The following is an 18049-nucleotide window of genomic DNA, read 5'->3' on the forward strand; positions in this document are numbered from 1 at the left end:
AAAATACACATTCTTCTCAAATACACACGAAACATTCTCCAGAATAGATCAAGTGATAGGATGCAAAATCAAGTCTTAGCAGATTTAAGAAGACTGATATCATGCCAAGTATTTTTCTGACCATAATGGTATGAAACTAGAAACTGACAACACAAGGAAAGCTGTAAAATCTACAACTATGTGGAAACTAAACAACATGCTCCTAAACAACTAATGGGTCAAACAAGAAACCAAAAGAGAAATCAAAAAATATTTTCAAACAAATGAAAGAGAAACACAACATACCAAAACCTATGAGATGCTGCAGTTCTCAGAAGGAAGTGTATAGTGATAAATAAATATATTAAGAAATTAGAAAGATCGCAAATAAACAATTTAACTTTACACCTCAAGGAACTAGAAAAAGAATATACTAGAGTGTTTATAGAAGAAATATACCTTAACATAATAAAGGCCATATATGACAAATCCATACCTCACATCATCCTAAATGGTGAAAGACTGAAAGCTTTTCCTCTAAGATCAAGAACAAGACAAGATGCTCACTCTCATCACTCTTATCCAACGTAGTACTGGAAGTCCTAACTAGAGCAATTAGGCAAGACAAAGAAATAAAAGGCAACCGAATCAGAAAAAAAAAAAATTACATTGTCATTATTTATAGATGATATGATTTTACATATAGAAAAACCCAAAGACTCAACCCAAAAAAACTGTTGGAACCAATCAAGAATTCAATGAAGTTACAGGATATAAAATCTACATACAGACATCAGTTGCATTTCTATACACTAATAATGAAACAGATGAAAGGAAATAGAGAACACTAATTTACAATAACATCAAAAACAAAACGAAATACCTAGGAATAAGTTTAACCAAGGAGGTAAGAGATCTGTATAACAAAACTACAAGACTTTGTTGAAAGAAATCAAAGGAGACACAACTGAAAAGACATCTATATCATGGATCAGAATAATTAATATTATTACAATATCAATACTACCCAAAGCCATCTACAGATTCAATACAACCCCTATGAAAATTTGAATGGCATTTTTCATAAAAATAGAAAAAAACAATCCTAAAATGTTATGGAACCACAAAAGACCCTGAATAGCCAAAATAATCATGAAAAAAAGAAAAACAAAATAAAGCTGGAGGCATCACACTTTCTGATTTCAATCTATACTACAAAACTAGTAATTAAAACAGCAGGTTACTGGCATAAAAATAGGCACATACAGGGCGCCTGGGTGGCTCAGTTGGTTAAGCGACTGCCTTCGGCTCAGGTCATGATCCTGGAATCCCGGGATCGAGTCCCGCATCGGGCTCCCTGCTCAGCGGGGAGTCTGCTTCTCCCTCTGACCCTCCCCCCTCTCATGTGCTCTCTCTCTCTCATTCTCTCTGTCTCAAATAAATAAATAAAATCTTTAAAAAAAAAAATAGGCACATACAGCAGAAACACAGCACAATAGAAAGCCCAGGAATAAACCCCTGCAGATATGGTCAACTAATATAAAAGAGAGCCAAGAAAACCCAAAGAGGAAAGGATAGTGTCTTTGACAAATGGTGTTGGGAAAACTGAACAAACACATGCGGAAATATGAAATTGGACCCCTCTCTTACACCACTCACAAAAATTAACTCAAAATGGATCAAAGACTTAATTATAAGACCTGCTACCATAAAACTCCTAGGAAAAAAACACAGAGAAGCTCCTCAACATTGGTCTTGGCAATGATTATCTGGATATGACACCAAAAGCACAAACAACAATAACAAAATCAAGTTGGACTGCCTCAAACTTAAAATCTCTGCACAGTAAAAGGAACTATCAATAAAATGAAAATGCAACCTACAAAATGGGAGAAAATATTTGCAAACCAAATACCAGGTATGGGGTTAATATCCAAAATATAGAGAGAGCTTATATAACTCAATAACAAAAAAACCCAAACAATCCAACCAAAAAATGGGCAGATGAACTAAGCATTTTTTTTAAAGTCATCCAAATGGCCATTAGGTACATACATGAAAAGATGCCCAACATCACTAATCACCAGGGAAATGCAAATAAAAACTACAATGACACATCACCTCACACCTGTTAGAGCAGCTATCATCAAGAGGACAAAAAGTAACAGGTGTTGCTGAGAATGTGGAGCAAAGGGACTACTTGTACTCTATTGGTGGGAACGTGAACTGGTTCAGTCACTATGAAAAACAGTATAGAGTTTCCTCAAAAAATTAAAAATACACCTATAATATGATCCAGCCATTCTACTTCTAAAGGAATGAGAACAGGATATCAAAGAAATATATGCACTCCCATGTTTATTGCAACATTATTCACAATATCCAAGATATGAGACCCTAAATGTCCATCAATGGATGAATGAATAAAGAAGATGTAATAAAAATGGAATAAATTTATATATTAAAATAATTGATTTTCTCAAGTTGGCCCATCCTTTCATTCCCAAACAACCATTCCTTGGTCATGATATATTATTCTTTTACTCTGAAGTTAAATTCAATTTGAAAATAGCTTATGTAGCATTTGTATGTATGTTAATAGGTTTGATTGGCTATTTTTATCTTTTGTTGTCTGTGGTAAGTAGCATCTAAGGTAATCCTTAATTATCCCTACCCCTACGTTCACACTCACATGCAAACTGTCCCCTTGAGTGTGGGCTAGACTTAATGACTTAGATATAATGAATTGCCAGAGTCCAGCTCCAGCCGGGGTGGGTCTCTCGTAGGAAAGGACGGCGTCGGCGAATGAAGAGACACAGACACAGGATCAGGTTGCAAGCATCTCCTCCTGACAGCCTCAGAGGAACTTTATTTATATGTTAGGATATTTTTGTTTTTCCATACTTTTGTAACATGTGATTATGTTTTTTTTACAATTTATCGAGATAATCTTAGATCATTCTCTGGATTACAGACATAGCCTTCTTTCATTTTTTCCTTGTAATGATTAACATGACGTTTATTGATTTCCGCTTATTGACTTTCGCTAAAACTAAAAAACAGTACGCAAAGAGAAAGGTGCTAGACAGAGCGTGACCGTCTTGTTATTTTGTTCTATAGAAACTAATTCTTCGTGGAATTAGTTTCATTATGATTGCTTAGATAGGCGTAACTAAGATGAGTAGTCACTTTATCATGAAACCCCAGAAATAGTCCCACAATTATAAAGATTGCCATAAACAAAATAAAAGAGAGTAGCAGGAGCCAGCTGTGAAGTCTCCTGTTTTCAGGATCATCCCCCATACTTGGACCTTGTCAAACAGCATGAGTAGCTTGGCTCGCGCCAAAGAAGAAAAGAAATAATTGATGTATTAAGGACTGCAAAGCTTTCAATACTATTAGTAGAGGGAGGGGATGTAGACAATAAACACTTGATTATAAATTATTTATTGAGTATTTAGTGCCTTTCTGGAGAGAGATGTCCAATAAAACCCAGTAATTCCTAGTTCTAATTTACTATCTCATGGTAAATCAACTCCTTTCTACTTCTCCTGTGACAGTTTGTACTTTGATAACTTGATGGCTATCTGATTTTCTTCTCTGTGTTCTTTTAAGGAAAGGCATTTGTCAATGTGCCTTTTTTTTTTTTTTTCCTGAGGCCCTAAGCAATTTGATGATAAGCTACCTCTCAACACTCACCTGGTGCACACCAACCCACCCCCAGAATGCAGTGAACCTTCTTCCCATCCTTCCTTTGATGTCCCTGATTGCCAGCCCATGGATCACACAATGTTCTTGGGCCTCCTGAGCAGCTTTTCAAGCCCACCTTCTGGCCCCAGATTTACCTGGATGGGAAATAGGTATTTATAGAAAATGTCAAAGTATCACTGAAAATTCTGCCCTCAGTATTCCATAAGGGAACTCGATGACTTGTGCTCATATATTTGATTTCTTTGCAATGTAAGCTATACTTCCAAAGTTTTTCCTCATGATCAAGAAGGCAAGAATTCCAAGACACATAAGAAAAATCAGTAACTTCTGAATTTATAATCAGAGATGTTAAAGACTCCAGATCAGACAAATTTAAGTAAGTGGAGCAGTCCTCAATAACCAGCACACACCCCAATGACCCTAAAATCCCACTGTGACTTTTTAGGGTGCTGGGAGATGCTTATTCCCAAGTACCACTGTCCCAGCAATTTCAGAGGAGAAAAAACATGAACCCAGACTTAGAGGGAAAGTCATCGCCAGAGCTTCCAGCACCCTCACTGGCTTAGGCTACTTTTGAGGTTTACCTCTTTCAAGACCTATGTTAATAGCACCACAAGACTCCACCAATCCCATATCCTGAGTCAGCTCAAGAAGTCATTTTCAAAGTCTCAATAGCCAGGGAGGACCTTCTCCAATAATGAAACTGTGTGTCCCATTCACTGAAACCCTGAAATAGAAGCAGTACCCAGAGGAAGCCACAGCAGAAAGGAGCTGGAGTAAGACCATCTAAAAAAATAGAAACATCAAATAAGATCATGAGTGTGAATGCACTTTGCAGTTTCTAAAATTGGTATTTTTACTGTGCCTTCTTTAAGCATTCCCTAAGCCACCCAAACTACTCTGGCGTTCCCTTATGTTCATGTCATTCGTGTCTGTGAGATCATTTATGCCACGTCGTCAGCCATATGCTCGTGTTGCATTGCCATTGATTTTTCTGTATTACTTGCTGTCCTAAGTGCATCAAAGGTCCACTCTTTCTTTTTGATTCCTCTCACATTACATATAACTGTGATGTGTAAACAATTTGTATTACCTAAGACTTTAGATATAAAAATTAGTCAGTTTCATTCAGGTAGTTGGACAGAAGGCAATCAAATAGAAGCTTTTTTTAATCTCTCAGTAGCCTGTATATGGTTTTAAATGTAATTTCATTGCTTAAGTCTGGTAAGGTACATTCCAAAAAATATTTATAAATAGACATGCTGTTATAATAGTGTTTCTCCTCCTGTTATTGAGGAAATAAATTGAATACTTTAACTCTGGAAATGCCTTAACCTTTACAGTTCTGCCAGGAGCCATAAGATAATGGTTTGTCACACTTTCTCTTCTTCCTTCACTATGGCTGCCCCTCCTCTGTAAGTGTTGTGCATCCTACTGTCTTTGCCTACCACCTGTCAACATGGACAAATGTACTTTGAATGGCTGATAGTCATGTCCATTGCATGCTGTCTCCTGATATGAAGGCTCATTGGAACACAGAAATGTTCTTGCTACTAAAAGGTTCAATAATCATACAGCAACTCATCTCTTGAGTACTGAATATACAGAGAAGTTCTCTTCATCACAGCTACTGATTCTCTCCAGTTATTCAACCATGAGGGTCTTGCATTCCATCCTTGGAGTCCTTGCTTTGCTGTCCATAGTTCCTCAAGGTAAGACAGAAATCTTTCATTCCAGAGATATGAAAATATAAATGAGAGAGAATAAAAGGTCTTCCAAGAACTTGAAAATAAGTCAGGTGCAGATCGTACCACACAATGAAGAATGTCAGAGGAGTGCTTTGGCCCTAACAGGAATGGAGAGTTGATGCTAAGGACAAATCCATAAGGTGGTCCCCTTCAGTGATTTCACTTATTTTGAACTCTAACTTAAGGACTATTGTTTGATCCAAAGATGGTGAGAGGATGTTCACAGAACACAGGAAACTTGGGAAATTGAAACAATGGAAGTGAGTGATGATTAGAATGGCCAAGGGTGAAGAGGAGGCTGCCCCATCATTATCTGTGGTTCACAGAACTCTGATCATCAATCTTGGTAAGGGCCTCAGTAGAAATGACTTTGTGTATGATGGGAATTAAGATTCCATCTTAACACTATCCAGATGACCAGTTATACAGGCATATTATTGAATAATCAATCTAACCTTCCCAAGTTAATTTTTAAATCCACCAATAATATATAAGAAAAATATATTAATCATTGGATTTATAAATGGGGTTTATATTATTATCTATGGACTTACCTATCTCTTCTGATGCACCCACCACTTTAGAGCACATTTTAATAGCTGGCAATTCAAGATTCCCCTCATTGTTCTCATTTTTTTATGTATTTTTAATGAGATAAAATTCACTCTCTTAAAGTATACCATTTCAGTGGTTTCTTATATATTCATAAAGTTGTGCAACCATCACCACTATCTAATTCTAGAACATTTCATCACCCCATAAAGAAACTTCATGTTCATTAACAGTCATTCCCCATCCTCCCCTCCCTTCAGACCCTGGCAGCCACTAATCTACTTCCTGTCTCTATCAATTTACCTATTCTGGATATTTAATATAATCATACAATACGTGGCCCTTAGAGTCTGTTTTCTTTCACTTGGCATGTTTTTTCAAAATTCATCCATGTAGCATGCTTCAGTGCTCAATTTCTTTCAATTGATGAATGGTTTTCTATTGAATGGATACATTACCTTTTACTCATCCATTCATCAGTTAATGGACATTTGGATTGTTTCTACTTTGGAGCTATTATGAATGATGTGCTGTTAACACTTATAGCCAAGTTTTTTTGTGGACATATTTTCAATTCTTTTGAGTATATAACTTGGAATAGAATTGCTGTGTTATACAATAACTATGTTTAGGGGCACCTGCGTGGCTCAGTCGATTAAGCATCTGACTCTTGATTTTGGCTCAGGTTATGATCTCGGGGTCCTAGGATCGAGCCCTGAGTTGGGCTCCCCACTCAGTGTGCAGTCTGCTTGTCTCCCTCTCCCTTTGCCCCTCCCCCTGCTCGCTCTTAAATAAATAAATCTTTTTTAAAAATAACTATGTTTAACTTTCTGAGTAATTGTCAAACAATTTTCCACAGCTGCATGCTTCATCTTATAATCCCACCAGCTGTGCATGAAGGTCCAATTTCTCCACATCTTCACCAACATTTGCTATTGTCCGTCTTTGTTATTATCATTATCCTAGTTGCTATAGCAATATCTCATTGTAGTTTTAATTTGCATTTAATTTGCTACTTAATGATATTGATCATCTTTTCATGTTTTGTGGGCCATTTTTATATCTTCTTTGTAGAAATGTCTATTCAAATCCTTTACTCCTTTTTTAATTAGGTTGTCTTTTATTATTGAGTTGCCAGTTCTTTGTATATTCTGGACCCTAAACCTTTATCAGACATAGGTTTGCAAATATCCTCTCCCATTCTCTGAGGGTTTTTTTTTTTTTATATTTTACTGTAAATGCTTGCTGTACCAGTGAGTATGTTTTCAGGTTCAAGCAACAAACAACTCAGATTCAACTGGCTTAATCAATAAAGAAAATATATTATTGCACATAAGAAGTCCAAAGGTCAGACAATTCTGAAATTGGCTAATGCAGCAGATCATCCACACTACCAAGTATTGGAGAAGAGTCAGATTTATCCTTGACTAGATTTTCCTATGGTCGCAAGATACCTGTCACTGTTTTGAACATCATATCCAGATCCACCACATTACACCAGAGTAAAAGGAGTACATTTCTTCGTTATTGACAAGGAATGCTTTCTCCGAAGTTCCCCAGAAATGAATTGCATACCCACCTTCAAACTAATCACTGGCAAAGAAATAGAGAACACTATCATTGGCTTAAACTAATACAGATTTATGCCTAGGATATCTAGAAGAATGGTAGACAACCAAACATTAGAATTCCGGCTGCAAGAACATATATTAGGATTCTGTCACCTAAGAACATATATCTATACACTATTGTTTAGTTTTGTCACCTTGCTTTAAAATTTATATAAATGAAATGATACTGTAACTGGCTTACTTTACTCCATACGACATGCATGAAATTCAACTATGTTGCTGTGTACAACTGAAGTTCATTAGTTTATATTCCTATATAGTGTTCCATCATAGTAATATGCCACAGTATACTTATTCATTTTACTGTTGGTGAACATTTAGATTGTTTCTAGGATTTGGCTGCTATAAATACTATTACTGCTATGAATTTTTGCTCAATGATTCTTGTTGTATATGTGAACACATACTTATCGGGTATATACCAAGGAATTAAACTTTTTTCATAGAACATGTGTATCTTCAACTTTAGGAAATAATGCCAAAGAGTTTCCCAAGTTTTCCTATGTGACACCGAGAGAGAGAGAGAGAGAGAGAAACCAAAGTGAGAAATTATGACTTATGGGAGTTTGTGCAATCTTAGAAATTTCCTCAGTGAAGGAGACATGGCTTTGAGCCCAAATGTACTGGACAGTTAGAACCAAGACTCAGCTTCCTCTGTTCCCTTATTCTCAGTTGATGATTTCTTTTTATTTCACCAAGAAAGTAAAAGTACCAAGAGATAACTTCCTCATTTTCCCACCACCATATGCCTTCACCTAATTTTATCTTACTCTGCCTTCTCTCCATTCTGATTTAAGGTTAACCCCTCCACTTTCAACTAGATTTTTATCCCCACTCACTTTTTAAAGACTTCACTCGTGAAGTCAAACATTGTTTCTTGCATCATGAATCCCCACCCCTAAACAAATTATTCATTTTACACAGAAATATGCCATAACAGTTCTCATCGAAAACTCTCCTCTTCAGCTCACTGCCCCATTTACCTACCCTATGGAAAAGATCTTCATTAATCTTTATTCAGTATCTCTGCTTTTCTCTTCTGTATTTTTTTCTGTTACTTTTTTCTGAGAAAGTTCTCTACTGATGTTTTAATTTATTATAGAAGACTTTAGACATTAAAAGATAAAAATAAAAAATATAACCTAATATAATTTTTTTTTCTCTTTTCAAAGCCAGGACCTCATTTTTTAAAGACACATGCTCTTTAGAAACCTATAACTGCAGAATGAAGTGCAATGCTGATGAACGTGCAATCAGATACTGCTCTGACTGGACCATCTGCTGCAAAGGGAGGAAAACTAAACTTAAGAAAAAAAAGAAGTGGCAGGGACACCTGGGTGGCTCAGTCAGTTAAGCAGCTGCCTTTGGCTCAGGTCATGACCCCGGGGGTCCTTCATGATTTCAGGGTCCTGGGATCAAGTCCCACACTGGGCTCCTTGCTCAACGGGGAGACTGCTTCTCCCTCTGCCTGCTGATTCCCCTGCTTGTGCTCACTCACTCTCTGTCTCACTCTCCGACAAATAAATAATAAAATCTTAAAAAAAAGAAGTGGTGAAATGTCCAACTCCATCTTCTTCAGATTCCAGGAAAAGAAACTGAAAGTGTTTAAAATTCTCTTTTCTATATAAGGATAATTAATATGAAGGATAAATGAAATTCGTGATAATTATATGTTTAAATGGTAAGGTTAAAGTAAATATGAATTTTATGAAGGCTTACACTCTTTTCATGTGTGTGCTTTTACATTAACTTCCTTCATTTATATCCACTACCATGTTGTTGTTTCATCTATAATACTATATCTCAGCCCCATAATGTACCGTCTGATCTTTGGCAAGTTCTAGAGTCTCTCTCTACATCAGTTTCCTTATCTACAAAATGAGATAACAATAGTACTTACATCATAGTGTTAGGAGAATTATATTAGTAGATGTGAAGTTCTTAAGCAGTGCCTGACCCCAGTGTAAGCTCCGTGTTAACTGTAATTTCATGGGACCAGAGAATGTGATCTGTTCTATAGCTTTTTGGAATTTATTGAATCATTCTTTGTGATCTAAGATAAAATTGATATCTGTTAAAATTTCATGTGGTCTTGAAAATAAGGTATATTTTCTACTTGTGAGATATACAATCTTATATAACCAATATATTTATTCAACACTATTATATTTCAATAATCTAGGACTGGAACACTGGTAGTGAGGACTAAGAAGAAAGAAGAGATTCGGGATGGATTTCAGAAGTAGGATTGACAGAATTTATTTTTTTTTTACACATTGAAGTAAAACTTTTATTTTTTTAATTAACATATATTATTTGTTTCAGGGGTACAGGTCAGTGATTCATCAGTCTTCCACAATTCACAGAGCTCACCATAGTACCTACCCTCCCCAGTGTCCATCACCCAGTCACCCCATCCCTCCCATCCCCCATCCAGCAACCCTCAGTTTGTTTCCTGAGATGAAGAGTCTCTTATGGTTTGTCTCCCTCTCTGGTTTTGTCTTGTTTCATTTTTCCCTCCCTTCCCCTATGATCCTCTGTCTTGTTTCTCAAATTTTTCATATCAGTGAGATCATACGATAATTGTCTTTCTCTGATTGACTTATTTCGCTCAGCATAATACTTTCTAGTTCCATCCACATCATTGCAAATGGCAAGATTTTGGTTTTTTGATGGCTGCATAATATTCCTGTGTGTGTGTGTGTGTGTGTGTGTGTGTGTGTGTGTGTGTGTGTGTGTATCACATCTTCTTTATCCATTCATCTGTTGATGGACATCTGGGCTCTTTCCATAGTTTGGCTATTGTGGACATTGCGGCTATAAACATTGGGATGCACATGCCCCTTCGGATCACTACATTTGTATCTTTGGTGTATATACCCAGTAGTGCAATTGGTGGGTCGTAGGGTAGCTCTATTTTCAACCTCTTGCAATTGCTGGGTCGTAGGGTAGCTCTATTTTCAACTTTTTGAGGAATCTCCATACTGTTTTCCAGAGTGGCTGCACCAGCTTGCATTCCCACCAACAGGGTAGGAGGGTTTGCCTTTCTCCTCATCGTCACCAACATCTGCTGTTTCCTGATTTGTTAATTTTAACCATTCTGACTGGTGTGAGGGGGTATCTCATTGAGGTTTTGATTTGTATTTCCCTGATGCCAAGTGATGTTGAGCACTTTTTCATGTGTCTGTTGGCCATTTGGATGTCTTCTTTGCAGAAATGTCTGTCCATGTCTTCTGCCCATTTCTTGATTGGATTATTTGTTCCTTGGGTGTTGAGCTTTATAAGTTCTTTATAGATTTTGGATACAAGCCCTTTATCTGATATGTCATTTGCAAATATCTTGTCCCATTCTGTCGGTTGTCTTTTGGTTTTGTTGATTGTTTCCTTTGCTGTGCAAAAGCTTTTTATCTTGATGAAGTCTCAATAGTTCATTTTTGCCCTTGCTTCCCTTGCCTTTGGCAATGTTTCTAGGAAGAAGTTGCTGCGGCTGAGGTCGAAGAGGTTGCTGCCTCTGTTCTCCCCTAGGATTTTGATGGATTCCTGTCTCACATTTAGGTCTTTCATTCATTTGAGTCTATTTTTGTGTGTGGTGTAAGGAAATGGTCCAGTTTCATTCTTCTGCATGTGGCTGTCCAATTTTCCCAACACCATTTGTTGAAGAGACTGTCTTTTTTCCATTGGACATTCTTTCCTGCTTTGGATTGACAGAATTTAGTGGCCATAGGACATAATGAGAAGAAGGTATGAAAGATGATACTGTGATTTCAAAGCTGGCAAAGAGATGGTTAGCAATACAGCTCACTAAACTGAAGAGGCCAGAAGAGAAAGTAGGTTAGGAGAAGGGGGAGAGTCAATAAGGAGATGTTTCAGCATAATGGAGTCATGCAAAGGATATGGTTATCAGTCCACTGGACACATTTGCAAAAGTGTAACTTTATTTTTTTTAATAAATGAACCTAATTCCTACTATGAACCTCATTCCTCCTGGTCACAGAAACAAACTCGGTGTGTTCAGAGTTGCTTCTTTTCTCTAAATTATTTGTAAGTTCAAGAGGACTTAAACAGTGGTAAGGCATCTGAGAGAGCATTGATTATGTTAACATTACCAACATAATCATCATTCCTGCTTGGTCTTCAGTCCCTAGCCAATGTATAACTGCTAAGTTGTTTCTTGTTTTTCATAAAATTCTTAAAACTCTTTGGGTGAGGCTCATTCTTTAGTGTATGGGATGATTCTGCCACTCCAGCATCATTCTAGTTTACCAGATGTTCCAGTGGGAATAGCTATTGTTCCACCACATCCATGGTGATGTCAGTCATACAAGGGTTCTACTATTACTCTCTTCCCACACTGGGAGAACCTGTGTGAGGGAAGGGGGACCAATGCTTTGAGACTACCTCAGACCTATCTACCATTGAAAACCAGTCAATCAGTGCGCTATGCTATGGTCTTGCCGCCTCACTGAGCTCCATTCACATAAAGAAACACCAGTGCACCTTGCCATCAGACTACCCAGAGCTTCTATCCTCCATTACCTCCTCCCATTTCCCTTGCCTCCCACTATATGAAACCCAAGACTGGAGAGAAAAACAGGGACACCCTCCCCCTCACTCTGTGTACTGTTCATCTTCCTTCACTCCTATTCTATCGCTCTTCCTCTACCTTATTCAAGACTTGGTTTAGGGAATGAATAGCTCTTAATTCATCTGCACTCTCCAAAATCTATCATAAAATCCGAATCCAAGAGTTCCTTCCAGTGCCCGAAAGAACATAGTCTTTTTTTTTTTAATTCAATTTAGTTAACATATAGTGTACTATTAGTTTCAGGGGTAGGATTTAGTGATTTATCAGTTGCATATAACACCCAGTGCTCATTCCATGAAGTGCCCTCCTTAATGCTCATCACCCAGTTACCCCATACACCCTCTCCCCTCCCCCACAAGCAACCCTCAGTTTGTTTCCACCCCGTTTGGGGCCATCCCCTGCTTGCTCTGTTCTCACAGGTCTGTGCCACCTCTGTATCTTTCTCATGCCTCCAGAATGCACTGAACAGCTGTGTAGATTGCTCACTGCACAACCCTAGGGGGCACCATTCACAGAGGCAATGAGGTGCATTGCACAACAGTACATAATGGCTTGGGGGGCCCCCTTCCATACTTCATACACTTTCTTTGTCATGTCAGAGTACCTCAAAGACTTCCCTGAGTTGGCAGTTCTGAGTTCCTTTCCCCATTTGTGAGAGAGTCTTGCACAGAGATATATTTCTCTATTATAAGAAAACAAAAGTTCATTATGACAAGTGGAAATTAATGCATGTCTCAGTATTGGGGAGAAGTTTGAGGAATGGTGAGGAGAGGGGAACCATGGAACATATAGGCCTTACATGAAGAGTAACTTCTATTCAGTTCTAGCAGATTCTTGCCGTGCAAGGGATGCCAAAAGAATGTTGCTATATCTTCTGATTTATTTGATAAAAGTAGAAATCTGGATTTTTAGGGGCATCTGGCTGGCTCAGTCAGTAGAGCCTAGGACTCTTTTTTTTATTTTTTACCTTCCTTAAGTTCTTTTAATTTAAAATCAATTAATTAACATATAGTGTATTATTAGTTTCAGAGATAAGAGTTTAGTGATTCATCAGTTGCATTTAACATCCAGGGCTCTTTATATCACGTGCCCTCCTTAATGCCCGTCACCCAGCTACCCTATCCTCCCACCCCCTCCAGCAACCCTCAGTTTGTTCCCTATAATTAAGAGTCTTATGATTTGCCTCCCTCTCTGTTTTTATCTTATTTTATTTTTCCTTCTCTTCCCCTATGTTCATCTGTTTTGTTTCTTAAACTCCACATATGAGTGAAATCATATGATATTTGTCTATCTCTGACTGACCTATTTTGCTTAGCATAATACCCTCTAGTTCCATCCACATTGTTGCAAATAGTAAGATTTCATTCTTTTTGATGGCTGAATAATATTCCATTATAAATATACACACACACACACACATACTAGATTTTCTTTATCCATTCATCTGTCCATGGACATCTGGGCTCTTTCCATACTTTGGTTATTTTGAACATAGTCTTTTGACATGCAGAAGTCTGTTCTTTCTCTCTTTTCGAGGGGAAAAGGTACACATTGTTCAGAATATAATATTGGTGAATTAAGTGTTTTAGACTTTTGAAAACAGGGGGAAAAACAGATGAAATATGTTTTTTTTAATATTCTTAAAATCAAAATCTAACAAATTAGTAAGAAATTTCCCAAGAAAATTCAGGTGTAGGGTAGGCAACTTCTAAGATGGCTTTCAATGATTCCTGCCTCCTGGTATCCATGCTTTTATGTAATCCTTTCCTATTGAGCCACTCACTTCTAATAGATAGTATAGAGTTGACTCTTGAACAACATGGTTTGAACTACATGGCTCCACTTACACACAGATTTTTTTCAATAAATATATAGGAGGGGTGCCTGGGTGGCACAGTCTGTTAAGCATCCGACTCTTGGTTTCAACTCAGGTCATGATCTCAGCGTAGTGAGATAGAGCCCTCATGGGGTTCTGCACTCAGCTGGGAGTCTGCTTGAGATTCTCTCCCTCTCCCCCTGCCCCTCCACCACCTCCCCTATGCTCTCTCTCTCTTCAAATAAATAAATCTTAAAAAAAAAAAAAGATGTGGTATATATACAATGCAATATTATTCAGCCATAAAAAAAGAAGGAAACCCTGCTATTTGTAACAACATGGAAAAACCTAGAGGATATTATGCTAAGTGAAAAAAGCCATATATAGACAAATACTGTATGATCTCACTAACATGTGAAATCTCAAAAAAGTCAAACTCATAGAACTAGAAGGTAAAGTGGTAATTGCCAGAATTTGGAAAGTGGGGGAAATGGGAGATGTTAGCCAAAGGAAACAAATTTTCAGTTATAAGATGAATAAGTTCTGAGGATCTAATGTACAGTATGGTGACTCCAGTTAATAAAATAATGTATACTTGAAATTTGCTTAGAAAGTAAATCTTACATATACTCACCACCAAAAAAAAAAAATTGTAACTATTTGAGGTGATGGATGTGTTAATTAGTTTGATTGTGATAATCATTTCACAATGTATATGTACTTCAAATCATCACATTTGATTGTTTAAACATAGACAATTTTTATTTGTTAATTATACTTCAATAAACCTGGGGAAGAAAAGTTATAAAGAATGGTTGGGGTAACAGATATGTTCACTATCTTGAATGTGATGATGGTTTCAAAAAAGTATATGTGTCAAAATTTATCAAATTGTACACTTTAATATTTAAATTTTTATGGCATTTATATCTCAATAAAGTTTTTTTAAATAGTGATAGCTATTAAAAAAGACCTTGACAGAATATTATGCAACTTTGAAAAATATCACTTATGAAGAATTTTAATGAGACAAAAAATATTTATGGTATATATCACATTAGAAAAGCAGGATATCTGATTACAAGTATATGATTCAGAACTATTCATAACAAAATATTAAATAATAAACTAGGCATACATAAAACTTTCTTAAGAAACACATGGGTTGTTTCTGAGAGATGGACTCAAGTGTTAACTTTTCCTTCTTTGTAATTTTTAATATTTTATAAATTGTCCAAAATTAACATTTAATTTTTGTAGTAACAAAAAATTATGTTTATTTACTTAAAAAAAGAAAAAGTATAGTTCTCAGGTCTCCATTAGTACCTTTGGCAAATCCAGGTCGGGGAGCAGTGCCTTTGTCAATAGGAAAAGCTGTCAAAGGGGGAAAGGGCCGTCAGTTTTTTCCACACATAAGCATTACCAGCTTCTCTGCCTCAGGGAAGATCAGTGTAGCATATCTACCTGGAGCAGGGCATACCCCAGACCTGAGAGGTTTGTATGGGAGGGCGTGCTCAACCTTCCCTTTCTGCACTCTGACAGCCAGAGTCAGACCCTGCCACCAGCCTCCTCAACGGAGGCTCTCAGCCATGAAGCCTCTCCTCATTGTGTTTGTCTTGCTCTTCTTTTGGGACCCAGTGGTGGCAGGTAAAATGGGAATTTTCGGGGGGGGGTCAGGTCATTTGTCTAGAAGAGCAATTCCACTAAGCAAACCTATGAATGTCTTCCCACCATGGACCCTTCTATTTTCAAAGCGGAAACAGCATCAACCGGTCTGACATTATTAGCAAGACCTGAGCTTGAATCTTGGCTCTCCAACTTTTGTTAGCCATGCAGCTTTAAGCAGAAGTCTAATCTTCTCTGAATCTTAGTTTCTTCATACACAAAGTGGCAATAATACTAATCTCAGCGTCTTGCAAGGATTAAGTGTGATAATGTATAGAATAGGCCTGTACATCACATGTAGGGTACCAGGCTCATGAGAGTTATCATTATATCATCATTAATAATACCCCATCCTGTTTTGCCACTATTGTTTTGTCCCTAAGTGAGGAACATGTCTAGGCATAATAGTCAAAACCAACAAATAATGGTAACACAATTTGTTAAGCTTTCTAATTTGCTTAAATTGCTTATAGTAAATTTACTATTTGTAGATGCCTTAGATACATGGAGAAACAGATTTGGAATGGCTTGTTCCAAGAGAATTAATAAGCTTTATGTGCTAAAAGAAATGTCTGATCAGATGAGATAGCAGGTAGAGAGACATGAGAGAGAGCACTGACTGGTCTCATAGTTTAGCTTGACCATATTCATTACTGACTTTAAAAATCCCTTCTTGAATATTCTCTTCACTCAGGGCTACTGAGTCAGTTCAAATCCAGATGTTATAGGATCCCATTTAATTTCTCATCCTCCCTCAAGTAACCTCTAGGCAGATGAACGAGATTTTTGGGTCATGTAACTCAATAGGCTGGATTTAAGAATCCATACAATCCGGGCCTCTTGAAGCTGCTGATGGGACCAATTCCATTATGGTTTATAGCAATGCATTCATGGCCTCTAGACAGCCAACTAGGTAGTCTACAATATTGCCTTTAGTGCCTTATGCATTCCCAAAGCTCATCATTTCCGTAGGAATTTCTTATCTTGTTATGCAGACCACTACACTTCATCTTCTCAGGCTTTCATCTTTTTTTTTTTTTTTTTTTGCATGTTAGGAACACCTCTTATTTTTTTTTTATTGCCATGTATTTTTGTTATTATTAACATATAATGTGTTATTTGTTTCAAGGGTACGGGTCTGTGATTCATCAGTCTTACACAATACACAGCGCTCACCACAACACATACCCTCCCCAATGTCCATCACCCAGCCACCCCATCCCTCCTACCCCCCTCCACTCCAGCAACCCTCAGTTTGTTTCCTGAGATTAATAGTCTCTTGTGGTTTGTCTCCCTCTCTGGTTTCGTCTTGTTTCATTTTTTCCTCTCTTCCCCTATGATCCTCTGCCTTGTTTCTCAAATTCCACATATCAGTGAAATTATATGATAATTGTTTTTCTTTGATTGACTTATTTTGCTTAACATAATACCCTCTAGTTCCATCCACGTTTTGATGGCTGCATAATATGCCTGTGTGTGTGTGTGTGTGTGTGTGTGTGTACAACATCTTCTTTATCCATTCATCTGTTGATGGACATCTGGGCTCTTTCTATAGTTTGGCTATTGTGGACATTGCTGCTATAAACATTGGGGTGCACCTGTCCCTTCGGATCACTACATTTGTATCTTTGAAATATAGCCACATTGGAGTTTAGGGTTTCAATGTATGAATGGAGGGGGAGGGGGAGGAAAGCTGTAGTTAATTTTTTTTTTCAATTATAGAACCAAACATTATAATCAAGTCTCCTTGGAATCTAGTTTGATAAAAATAGAAGTACCAATTCTACAGTCCAGAAAGACCCATAGTGAATTATCTTTCCATTCATTTTCTTTCCAGGCTTGAATCCACTGGCATCAGAAATGCACAGGAAATGCTATGGGAATGGTATCTGCAGACTTGAGTGCTCTACAAGTGAAATGTTAGTTGCCTACTGTATGTTTCAACTGGAATGCTGTGTCAAAGGAAACCCAGACCCCTGACAAGAGAAGCCAGAGAATGCCAATGAACTTGAAAGTCCTCGACATTCTTTCCACCATCTTTCACACAGCAAGGGAATCTAGATTACACTGTGACACTGTCATGTGCCCACAACTGTGGGTTTTTAGCATTTTTTAAATAAGCCATCAGAATCTTAGGATTTTGTATTTGAAAAGCTGAGCTGCTGCCTTCCTAAAGACAGCTAAGCTTCTCATGAAAACTTAGGATATATTTTATTTCTCTTTCCTCATAGAAAGGATGTCTTAATTATTTATAGAGGCTTCAAGTTACAGAAATATCTTTTTACACCTAGGCTTTACCCTTCCATCCCTTCAGCTCTCCATTCACTTTCTCTTTGGACTGTGCATCTTAGAGAAACAGATC

The 18049-nt window shown here is 37.3% G+C and overlaps 2 protein-coding genes across 2 annotated transcripts; both read left to right on the forward strand.

The window, feature by feature from the left end:
- The first annotated feature begins 5344 nt into the window (after positions 1-5344).
- LOC118535824 (beta-defensin 43-like) lies at positions 5345-8975 on the forward strand. Its single transcript, XM_036092444.2, has 2 exons — positions 5345-5402; positions 8794-8975. Exons 1-2 carry the CDS (start codon positions 5345-5347, stop codon positions 8973-8975), a joined length of 240 nt encoding a protein of 79 aa, XP_035948337.2.
- A 6636-nt stretch (positions 8976-15611) lies between these two features.
- DEFB134 (defensin beta 134) lies at positions 15612-17667 on the forward strand. Its single transcript, XM_036092421.2, has 2 exons — positions 15612-15669; positions 17525-17667. The coding sequence occupies exons 1-2, from the start codon at positions 15612-15614 to the stop codon at positions 17665-17667; spliced, it is 201 nt and encodes a 66-aa protein (XP_035948314.1).
- The last annotated feature ends 382 nt before the right edge of the window (positions 17668-18049 follow it).

The sequence above is a fragment of the Halichoerus grypus genome, chromosome 3 (genome assembly GCF_964656455.1).
Source record: "Halichoerus grypus chromosome 3, mHalGry1.hap1.1, whole genome shotgun sequence".
Taxonomy (NCBI): domain Eukaryota; kingdom Metazoa; phylum Chordata; class Mammalia; order Carnivora; family Phocidae; genus Halichoerus; species Halichoerus grypus.